At 41.9% G+C, this 12,230-nt stretch overlaps 1 protein-coding gene across 1 annotated transcript in view; it reads right to left on the bottom strand.

Annotated features, from left to right (window-relative positions):
• COL22A1 (collagen type XXII alpha 1 chain) overlaps window positions 1-12,230 on the bottom strand; it is a 213,299-nt gene that overhangs the window by 66,790 nt on the left and 134,279 nt on the right. The window contains exon 22 of the mRNA XM_026079885.1: window positions 7,408-7,461. Coding sequence (XP_025935670.1) covers window positions 7,408-7,461 — 54 coding nt within the window. The remainder of the gene's footprint in view (window positions 1-7,407; window positions 7,462-12,230) is intronic.

The following is a 12,230-nucleotide window of genomic DNA, read 5'->3' as shown; positions in this document are numbered from 1 at the left end:
TCTGCCCCAAAAGAGAAGTCTCAGTCCAGCATCTAACAGTAACCACTATGATCCCTGAACAAGACATGAGGTTCCACATCCTCCTTGTCCAAACTATTTTTCCTAGTAACTCTGGATATTCTTGCTATCCAAGACAATTTCTAACTGCTCTCTGAAACTGGACCACAAAAACCTTATGCAACCATAAGTACTGAAATGGAAGCACACTTGCTCATACCCACTAATAATTCAGTTTTATTGTTTCCTGTGAGAGCCATCATAAGGGATGTTATACCCAGGGCTGGTTTACCCCATCAGGTGCACACATGCACCRTCAACAAAGTTACATCCACTGATGGAGAGCTATTCAAGATGGACTTAGAGCAGTTTTATATGATGAGTATACTTGGGATGCCAAGTATCCCTGGGAGATGCACAGGATGCTGTCAGCCTGGCCCAGTTGGCTGTATATACCAATACATCTATTGCTCCTACTGGATTTATTGCCTTCTGCAGCCAGGGCTGCACCAACCGACTGGGACCCAGAGAAATAAAAAGGCATGGTCACATGAAAGCTGCAGAAATGCATCATACCACATAAAAGTCCTTTATAGAGCCTTCCCTTTTGCCAGACTGTTCAGAGCAAATCAGTCTGGTTTGCATAAAAATTCCTGGGTTTTGCCCCTTCTCCTGACCTCTGCCTGTCCTCAGAAACTGAGAACACTTCAGAGCAGGGATTCCCTAAGTATTTAGAAGGGACCTAACTCACTGACAGCATTTATTAATGATTAAAAAAAAAAAAAAACAGCAGCAGCAGCAGCAGCCTGTAGTGCTTTGCCCCAAAATCTCACACCATCTGTTTTCTACAATTCCCTTTTGTCACTGAATCCAGATTAAAGTACCTGATTTTACTGATCATGCTTTTCAGTGATCATTCAACAAATTACAGAGCTCAGAAGCCCTGCCCTCAGTCTAGTCTCCAGTGCGGTCCCTTAAAAACCCTGATTAAGGAAAGAAAAAAAAAAAAGCGCTTCTTCTTGATTTTTATCTCTTCTCTCCATAATCATGTTGTCTTTACATGCTGTTTTTCATCAGTGTCACAATTCTATCCAGTCCATGACATCCCCAAATAAATTTTCCCTTATTAATTAAAATTAGGTTGCTGGTTTGCATTTAGGCTCAAAACCGAGCAGATCACAGCACACGAGAACGCAGGACGAAGACGGGAAACCTGCACTCCATTCCCTACTCTGCCTGTATAATTCCTTAGGCAGCCTTACGGTAAATTAACCTGGCTGTGCCTCGGTTTTCCTACCTTTCAATGTGGTGAAATCTCAGAAGGGCTTTGTGAGGTTAAAGTATCGTACGTACAGTGATATACTGCACACACACACAGATCCCACGGCTGGTAAAGATTCTGATCGGTGCTTCCTACATGCTGAAGCTAAAACCAACATATAAAACATTTCATTCTCTAATATAGGAGTACATAAACTCAGTTTGGAAAACAACTGTAAAACAGGGATGTTTTATCAAAATGTTTAAAATGTTTTCAAACTGTTATTTTTAAACATTTTGAATGTTCAATAAAATCCAGATATCTGTGGGAAAGTGTGTAGGGACATGTGTGGGGGGAGGACAACTCTACAAAACATTTGGGGGGGGGAAGGTTGGGCTTATGTTGCATCCAGCTCCATTCYTAAGCTGAAGAAATGCAGGGACAGTTCTCAGAAAAGAAATCTGAAACTCTCGATATTAGAGGAACAGCTGTTTCTGTCTTCCAGGAACCACTAAAGGATGCTCTCTTCCAATGCATACCCCACTTCAAAGATGGGCTGGGAAAGGCAGATTCAGGATCTGCACTCCCTAAGGATGCTCTGAAAAGGAACAAAAACCTTTGTTTGTGACTACAACAGTAGGTCTTTTGGCCCAAATCTCTTTTCCATGAAAGAAAGGAAAGCTATGTTTTAAGGGGAGATGAACAAATAACATTCTAAGACAGAAATTGAAGCCTGATGGTTTTTCCAGATACCTGCCTCTGGAGGCAAAGCTTGCACAGATGTCTCTTCTGTATGTTATTCCATGCRAATGCCTGGATCTTCTTGCACTATGTAAAAGGATTAGATAAGTGGGCCAGGTGTTTTAGGCAGTGCGTCAGTCTGAATGAGAAGAACCTCCGGGACAGGCAGAACATCCTGTCTGCTGCCATAACGTTAAGAAAATGCACAACCACCGTACTGACAGGCTGTTCCCCCTTCAGTGTCTGTGCTTGTCTCCACCACAAAACCAACTGCTCCCTGCAGTTTCACCTGCCGGGAAGTCCCCACAGATCCTTCCGGTTGGCTTCTCTCTTTATTTGCTCTTCTCCCCCACCAGACATGAGGACTCAGCTGCTGCAGMCACTTTTAGGGAGCAGTCCATGCGTCTCACTCTATTTCACTTGCTATACCAGCTCTCCATCTYTCCTCTGCTGTATCTGAATGGTCTCTGAGATCAGGTCCTCAGATCTATTCTTCATTTCTCACCCCACATACTACCATATCCACCACCACACGCCTCTGAATTATTTTCAGTAATGCTGCATTAGAGCATTATATGGCTCTCTGCTTAAATCCTGCCTCATAAACCAAGAGAAAGATGAGAGGATATAGAAAAAGGCTGTTGCTGGTGACACTGAAAACCAAGAGCGTARGGAGCCAACAGATCTGAATATCTGCCTATGATGCACGCTTTATATTCATCTTTAGTGATAGTGTCATAACTCATAAATGTATTATGTCTCCAGTTATTGCACCAGGTGGCATTATAATTGGAGTACCAACATTATTTTAGGAAATAAAGTGTTTTGAACAGAAAAATTCTCTGAACTGACTGACTTTCCTGCTCCACAAGAGTCCGGAGTAAAGTTGACTTTGTAYGTAGCAGTCTCTCCAGGAGAATTTCTTGTTTTCAGTGCAAGGTAGTATTTGTTTAATTTTTCCACTTAGTGTAAGATGTGGACATGATCTCTTTTGTCTTCAGAGGAAGATTTATTTCACTATTCACTTTCTTTGAATCATTTTACGGAGTCAGTGCAGCAAATGAGAAAAAAAAAAAGACCTTCCTTACGGTCTTTTGTTTCAATACTATTAGTGATCTGCACCATTGAAGTCTTGCTTTTCTTTATTTTGTTAAAAGTATAGATCTTATTAAAGATAGCTCTGAGCAGTATCTTCCAGTTTCAAGCAGCACGGGCATAGTTTGAATTTAATCTGAGTTTTGCAGTGGGGGCTTGTATCTTTTTCTACATTTCGCAGCATTAACTTGCATTATAAAAAGGATTTTACGACACCATGCATTTCAGAGGATACCATTTATATCTTCTGAGTTACTTAAGAAAAGCTGAACTAGAGCTTACACTCTATGGATGAGTCTAAACTAATTAAATCACTACCAGCCACTATCATAAAAGGTACAGCTTGTACCAGCCTCTTTCACAGGTCTTAGTTATACCACCAGGTTATCCAGCATAAGGCAAGCTGTGTAACAGCCTCTGTGGCCCAAAGACATCACAACTGTGAGGAACAGCATTTTCCCTTAAAACTCAAAGAGTTTTGAGTTCTGCTTTGCTTCTCCACTGCTGGAGAGAGCTCATACCTGCTCAGACAGTGGAGTCTAGAGAGCCTTTGAGCTGAGCAGCTGTAAGTATCTGCTTTAGGGAGAGCTCAACAGCTTTCCAGGCTCCATTAACTGGATCTTCATCAACTATAACGGGAGCTTGGACGCCCGTGTGCCCACACATTGACTGCTATGGAAATCTACTTGCATCTGGAGCTGAATCCCAGCCCTGGTAGTTCAGTGATTCAGCTCAGACTGTCCGAGCCCTTGTGTAGTACCAGGCGATGAGCCCCCATCTCTGCTGAGCCTGTGAACGTAKCCTTGACCACTAACCGAGCATAAGGTGCCCAAATCTCCTTTCACCTCACAATATCCCTTCCTGCCTAGAAAAACACTTGCAGTAGCACCTCATCACCTGCCTTCAGCCCCTTCTTCAAATGCTCTTCCTCTCAACAGATGATGGGATAGACAAGGTGCACCAAGATCTTTGGTGACCGTGCAGAAACACAGAGCTTCATTGTTTCCCATGCTTAGAATCCATCCATTTCAACTAAAAACACTTTACAGAAATGCCCATTTTTCGGTCTGCATTTGAACAGCCTACTGCAACAGAAGTTTGGCCTTTGATTAAGGTTCCTAGAAACTAAAATAATACAAACAAATAACAACATAAAGACATTATGGGCTCAGATGTGTGTGTCCTTGCTGCAGGAAATTCATTCATATCCAGAGGGGAAATAAGCTCCAGCCTCTCTATTCTGTCATTAATGATGTTGCAAGATGCACCATTTCTAAAGGCCACTGAAAGTAAATGTTCATTTTTGAGGGTGGTGACTGAACAACGCTGGAGCAAATAAGCACATGCAGTGGCTCATTATCCCAGCTGATTTAGGAAAAAACAAACAAACCATWTTTGAATTAAAATTTAGGTTGGATTGGGGTATATAAGGAGGGAGGCAAAAATAGTGCTGCCCTATTGTCTCAAAACATGCCCAGATTATCTGAGAAGCTATCTCCAGCTCTTTCTGAGAGTGCCACAGGATCTGTCTGCTCTACTGGAATGGTCACCAGCTTCATAGCCAGCCAAGAGAGGAACTGCTGCTCCAGAATTTGCCACTTAAATTAACTCTCAAATATAAACACATCCAGGCAATGGCTCATCAAGACTCAAACACATATCTTCTGACCCCACTCCAGAGCAGTGCTCAGGAGGATTCCCCCTGCACAGCTGGCTGCTTCTTCTGCAGCTTCTCACTGGGATCGGTGTGATGGGAACAGTTTTCGCTGACAAAGCCCCGCAACCACTGAAGGCCTGTGTACACCCAGGCACTTGGTGCCGCGATCCACCTCTGCTCTTCTGTAGGAGGTAGGCTTTCCTATCACGTCTCTAGAAAATGCAGCATCTGTCTGAAGGTGCTGAGGAACCTGTGTCTGTGTCACAGCAATGAGGAGGACAGGCCATCCTGTCCTAAAACTTTTCAGGGTATAAAGAATAGAGAGAATTGGGGGTAAGGATCAGTTGGCATCTTTTCATGGCCATTTCTGAGTATTTCAGCAACAACATGACTTATACAACTCCTATCTCCATTCCTTCCTTCTGCCTGCACAGTTATTAATGGGTCAGACATATCAGAAAACAAAAATACATTTAAATTTAAAATAACAGAGGGAAATGAGGTTATTTTAGTGTCCTAATCTAGATTATATATGGCCTAAAATAAGTTGGCTCTAAACACCATGGAGATGGCACAGGAACAGGTGACACAAACTTCCTTAAAACCCTGAGAAGAATATCTGTGTRAGTACAACATAAGAAAACCATTTTTCTTCTTGAATATTTTCTGGGCAAATCCAAACAATAAAATAGAAATGCTGATTAAGTGCTTAGAAAACCTAGGGTCACAAAAACTGCTGTTAAGCTGTAAATTATTTTTGTCACAACCTAAATGTAAGCACTTTCTCCAAACAGAAATACAAAGATCTGCAGCAATATGCCCAGGACAGGGTGCCACTGCAGGAATATGAACAATATTTTTCCATTCTTAAATTTAGGTTGGAGGAACAGACAATGTAAGAATCCCTTGATGCGGCTAGGGTAGTATCCAGTTTTAATTAACATAAAATTTGCAAGCTTTATTTAGCTTATCCTGAAAGGAAGACTACTTATTGCTAAGTCAGTAGTTTTCTCAGATACATGCATAAAATTGCTGATACATGCACATACATATATTTTCTAAAAGTCACAGAGAACCTGAGCTGACTAAATATGGTGATGTTTGGGTAGATACAGTCAGATATCTCAGAATTAATCAATACAGAGGAACCTTTCCCCCAAAGCAAGGAAAATCTTCTCCCAATGACATATATTTGGCCATTTGGGGGGACTTTTTAATACTATACTGAGAAAAAACAAATCTAAAATTCATTGGAAAATACAGTCTTCATTCCTCTTGAAGGCTGCTGATGAAATACTTTCGAGCCAGATGCTGCAGCAAAGGAAGACATGTAAACCAGTATCAAGCAGTGTTGCACAGGGCAACGTTCCCAGTTGGACACAAGGGCCTTCATCTGCCCAGAACTGCAAACCACTGGATTTCCTCTCTGATGACTTCAGCAGACATGTGAACAGCTCCTTACAAAACGTCTGCAAGAAAACCTGTTTCTAGATCATGTTTCCTAGTTACAAGAACATAGCTTGCCAGAGGAAACAAATGAAAAATCAGCTAGAAAAAGCATCTGCTGTCTAGCAGTTTGTCATGTTTATTGCACACATCACCAACGGCTGTAGAAATGGAGAGAAATGGAGATCCTGCCATTTCTTCCCAAAGCTTAACTGATTATTCAAACAAAATCCTAAAATCTAAGATTAACAAATTTCTTATTGAAAAGGGAATGAGGAACTACTCAGTCTTCTCCTGAGTGGTCAGCCTAAAATGAGGCTGTGTCTTTCCTGCTTGAGGACACTCCCAAAGATATTTTTCTTATTGTAGGAGATCACCCTACAGAAGTGACCAGGGTCAGTTGAAACTGGCTACAAAGAGCAAGAAACAAAGCCATAGGCAAGCGTCAATGTTACTACCCAACAGGACAGCATGGGTTGCTCCCAGCTAGAGCCAAATTCTCTTTGATGGTACACAACATGCACAGCACTGTTTAGCCCTCATGAAGTTGCAGATGGTGCAACTTGGAGCATTATCTAGGCAAAAAAAGGGGGCTCCGAGATCATTAACTTAAGAGATCGTCCTTCACTTGGAGAATAATCATTTAGCTGTAAGCCCCTGCCTCTACCTTCGTTAGCTAGCCAGCTCCCAACCTGCTCTAACTAGTAGAAATGTAAGCATCAAAGCCACAGAAACAAACTCGTGCTCCAAGCAGCGTGCTTTCTGAATAGCAAATACCTTTTAAATTGTTTCTTCCCTCAAGACTGCAGCACAAAAGCTATATCTGCAATTGCCAATTCACACAGCCAATAATTAGCTGAGACACTGCCCTCAATATTACAAAACACAAATCATTCTCTCTGCAACGATACTGCTCTGTACACAAGCAAGGGGAAAATCACATACAAAACACCTCCTTATGTTCCTGTTCAAAGTCACTGAAAACCTGTGGAAGGTAAAAGGAATGATTGCCAGACAGGCAGATTCTTCTCTCACTCATACTGGGATAAATCAGTATGGATATTAAAGGAGAAACATCATCTTTAGAAGTGTTAYGATGAGAAGACAGTCACTGCATGCTACATTGCAGTTCCAAGTCACCTGTTGCCACAAAAAAATGTTTTTTTCCACATATTATTCCAGTCATATGAAAATGAAGAAAACCACTTACCTGAGGTCCAAGCAGACCACCGATTCCCGGGAATCCAGGTTCCCCCTTCTTACCCTGTGTGTTCAACAGAAAAGAAAATTACTGAGACTTTCCAAAGTCTTTTACTCAAACACAGGTAAATCAGCATAACATGGGTACACACTAAATACACAGATATGCTAGAAAAGGAGGCAGCAGACAGTTTGGATGTGCAGCTCCACCTGTCTACCCATCTCTGAATTGTGATAATATTGCACCCTGTAATCCAGAGTCCGCTCCTGCAAACAGCACAAGAATGTCCAGACAACTGTGCTCATGTCTTCAAGGAGACTCATCTCTGGGGACCTATGAAAGAACCCGAAGGAGACCTCTTAGCCATAATACAACGACCAGGAAATCATGTTTATTTTTGTAGCCACAAAGGGTACCGGCACACAAGTGGAAGTGGGCCAAAGTATTGGGAGTGCCCATTGCCATCACCCCAGACATGCTCCCAGGACATGGATGATGCTCCGCACCACTACTTCCCTGCAGAGCTGCCTGCAGTGTTTGGGAATTTGCTCGGTTTCTTCTCCAGACCTGAAGCAACTGATGGGAATGCAGYGATTAAACCCAACTCGGAGACAGTAACAACCAAAAGAAAGGCACTGACAGCGTGAAACAGTGAAATGGGGTTAGACTGCCATCAGCAGTGCGTCAGGGCCCACTCTTGCAGTAACTTTGCTCCAGCCCGCTTCCACCATGAATTTTCTGTTTTCAAGCACGAAAGAGTTCATTGCTTTGAAACCACACCCCAAAAAAATCAACCTAGCTTATAAAGTTTTTAATAAAAATTCAGTTTACAAAATAAAATCTCGAGTGTTTTTCAGTGACGTACCAGAAACATGAGTTGTGAAAGCCTTAGACTATTTCACTAATTTTTATTACAGACATTGGCCTGTGTTGCTAACATGTCACATTCCCTGCCTGTTCTCCAGAGCTGTGCACCAGTCACGTGCTCCACCACCCCAGCACTGGCTGCACTTTCACYACATTGCCCTTGTGTAATATGCTGCACTCCATGAAACCCCTCTTGAATTGGAAGTTGCTCTTGGAAATAAAACACCCTCTTATTTTTGTTGCATACAACACCCCAAAAGCCTAATAAAACAAAAGAACCTTCCAGCATGAATGTCTGTTAAAATAATACATTCTTTTTATTTTTAAAAAGGACTTGTGTGTTGAATATAATTTTACTGGCCCTCTTTGGCCAGATGCGTGCAGCTGCTGCAGGGCTCTTTCAGCTAGACCGGCTGGGTTTTCCGACTCCTGCCTTTTCTTTCTTTGAGTTTCGGCAAGCGTGTGAGAAGGAAGGGAGGTGGAGGTTGGTGTTGCTGAAAGAAAGCTTGGTGACACTTCAGAAATGTCATGAGCTGGATGCATACGTAAGCAGAATGGGTCACAGCCACCCAAGCATGAGCACCAAGAGGCCGGAGGGCTTATAATCATCCTACCTCAGGTCACGCCTGGGACATAAGAACTCGGGTGCATGGATGAATATAAAAGATTCACACTCTCCAAGCCAGAAACCATGAATACATGAAGTATTTCTAACTAGAGGTGAGATCATCACCAATGAACAGAGCTCACTGACTCCTCTGCAAGCAAGAAAACTTCCTCCAGAGGAACCAAAGAGATCCCCCCCAGGCCAAGGGAAGCATAAGCCAGGATCTGCAGGGTACCCTTGAGAAAAGTGCACCCACRTGAATATGGTGGCACTGGCATTCACCACAGGTTTGACCTCAAATAGTTCACAGTGAAAATGTCCTACATGAGAGAAAGAGGAAGACTTCATGGAAAAAGGATGTCTGAAACACCGGAGTGAAGACAAGGTTGATTTGTTTCTCAGCTTGCCAGCTGACTTGCTGTATGACTTTGGGCAAGTCACATATTTTGTGACTCAGCTTTCTACTTGTAAAAATAACCTATCCTTCCCTGAGGTGCAATAAATACTGAATCATTTATACTTCTGAGATTGTTAGTAATACACTAGGAGGGCACCAGAGAAGTCTCATAAGCATCACAGAGAGGGAAGTGGTTTTCTTCCCTCATTTCTACTTCGCACCCAAACTGATTTTCTTTTTAAAAACATATTATAATTAAGCAAGTTTTATGTGAAAGCAAGTTTTATGTGACTGATGATGTGATTTGTCATACAGATATGTAAGAATCATATATTTTTCCCATTATTTTCCTTTACTGAATTATCCAGAAACAATCCATGGGATTCCTGTTGCCTTAAAAAAGTGAAACAGCTAAAACACAAATGAGCAGTCACATTTTCCCTGACTTTGACTCAGTTTAGTTAGAGTGTTAGAATCTGATCTTTTTTCTTATTTCTCTCATAATAAAAATAGCAGAGGAATTTAAGGTGGGAATTAAAAGAGTGGTCATGAGGGCCTTGTTTGTCAGAAGGAGCTTACACAGTCACCTTCAGGACGTTGGTATCAGCAAGAATATGCATTTAATACTAAAGTATATGCAGTACTATTCATGAGTGCTCCTGCTCCTACTTTTTCAACATCCATCACTTCTTTGCTTGTTCAAAGCCAAAAAAAAGCCCATTATTAACTGCTAAGACTCATGTCATCACATGAATCAGCATTTGTTTTCTAAATCACAATATTTATTTTGCTATCTGCTAAGGAAAATATAACCATGCAAGGGATCCTATTAAAATACTTGTTTAAATAAATAAATCAGCATATGAATACAGAAAGGCTAGCTTAGTGCTTAAAAAGGGYGCCCAGTTCATTTTTTCACTGCCCTTCAGCATCAAACCACACTTTTTTTCAGCAGTAATGGAGTAAAATGCCTGGGAATGAAAAAAAAATTGTTCAAATGGGTTGAGACACAGCTACACAGCAATGAAAGCCATAAACTGCATCCCACATCCTTCCTCTGTCTCAGCACAGGATGTGCCAAGTGACTGCAGGAGTCCTGGGTGTCCGGAGCATGGTGTGCACGGCACACAAGGAAACGAGTACAACTGCATGCAAGGGGCCCACCACAGCACGTTTCCTACCAACGTGGGATCCATCCGTTAAGACGGCAGTTTCCACACCTACAACCTTGATGCCAGCATGCAATGCATTATTACAGCTTCCTTCTCACCCCACCAATCTTGTTGGTCACTAGGGTATTTGCAACCCACTTTGTACCCCCCATCGCAATGTGTGCAAGTCTCCTCCGGCTCCGTTTAGAGACACTAGCTCAGAGACAGAGGTAGTGTGCATTAGAGGAACCTGATGTAAACACCTTTTATAACCCTTTGAAGGAGCATAATGGAATTAGCTTCCTCAGTCATCCCCCTAAATCAGGTTTTGAAAGTTAGAAAGCGTGAATACACCCTTTAGTTTAACTATATAAAACCAAAATGGATAATAAATTGGTGTTCAGGCCAACAAAACCCCAAAAAGTCATATAAACCTTGTAACTGAAGGATGATCAGATGTGAGCCGCACGTATAGACCTCATTTTTGCCATCCACAAGAGTGTCTTTAGTTGCTTTATAGCTTAAGGGCATTACCCAGTTATAGTTTGCTGAGCATGCTGCTTTTGGGAAACTTAGTTCCACCTGACAAAATTACTTGGGGAACTTCAGGAAGGATGTGGCAGCTCCATCTAGTCCTCAGACCTGTCTCAGAAGCCAGAAAGGGGGAGAGAAAACATAGTTTGCTTGCTGTGATAAATATATACTAGTTGCTCCATTTGCACACTAATGGCGAGTCAGGCTAATTTGTGGCAGCAATGAGAGGTGCGAAGGGAGCCCATCCTTTCTCTGAGTACAATGCTGAGAAATTTTTGTGCTTTTGAAAACACTGAAAAATCCCTGAAAGCAGCTTATAATTATATTGACAGAGAGGCCATGAGTCTAATTTCCCATTGTCAAGGGGTCCTTTTGGCCGCTCAGAGGCTACTCAAAGTCAAACTACAACAGAGTGGGTCCATAACATTACAGCCTGTCTGGAAAGTACAGAAATGGTTGCTGGGAGAAATTATACCTGTGAGAACAAAGCTCAGTGAAATGTCACATCRCCTAATAATATGACAGACATAGCTAGCAATTATGCTCTGTTACTTATAGCAAGATTCAGCTAAGTGTATCGAAGTGTGTACCCTTTGAGTGTATGAAATGTATGTTATTTGCCTTCATCGGTAATTTGAATAATAGCACGGTTAAAAATATCTGTTTTATTGGGAATGAATATATTTCCTGACAATTACAGTTTTGCTCTGGATTAAATCTAGACCATCAGTCCTCTTTTTGCTTTTTGTTCATTTGCTTACTTTTCTACTTTTGCACTGCTGAGCTTTGCAAGAGCAGACATCTGAACACTTCAAGCACTCACAAATACAGATGAACGCAAAAATCCATTCAAAAGATATCTACCATATAGGAGACAGGAAACCAGGGGAAACGTTGGCTCTGCTCTGCTAAAGGGCAAATTCTGACAGGTATCATAGCACAAGACCGTTTCCTATCTTGCTGTCCAACTGCCAGAACACCTAATGGCAAAACGCTTTCATAGCATGGTTTTCACTAAAGTTTGGCCCCAGGAACGGAGGTGGTTTTGGTGCCAAGTACGTAGGAAGTACCCTTGAATGTGAATATGACTGCTAGCATAAATGCCAACTGTTTCTCTGTAAGCTAGATGGGATGCTAGGATTACCCCTTCCAGCTCTGTCCCTTTAACTCAATATTACTAGAGGAGTCAGAAGAAATCCTGAAGGCATCAACCTTTTACAGCCTTCATGTATACTGGGTGATGACAGTAAATTAACAATACAGATTATTTCCCTAG

The sequence above is a fragment of the Apteryx rowi genome, unplaced genomic scaffold (assembly GCF_003343035.1).
Source record: "Apteryx rowi isolate R43461 unplaced genomic scaffold, aptRow1 scaffold_500, whole genome shotgun sequence".
Classification (NCBI taxonomy): Eukaryota; Metazoa; Chordata; class Aves; order Apterygiformes; family Apterygidae; genus Apteryx; species Apteryx rowi.
This window is presented reverse-complemented; position numbering and strand designations above follow the sequence as displayed.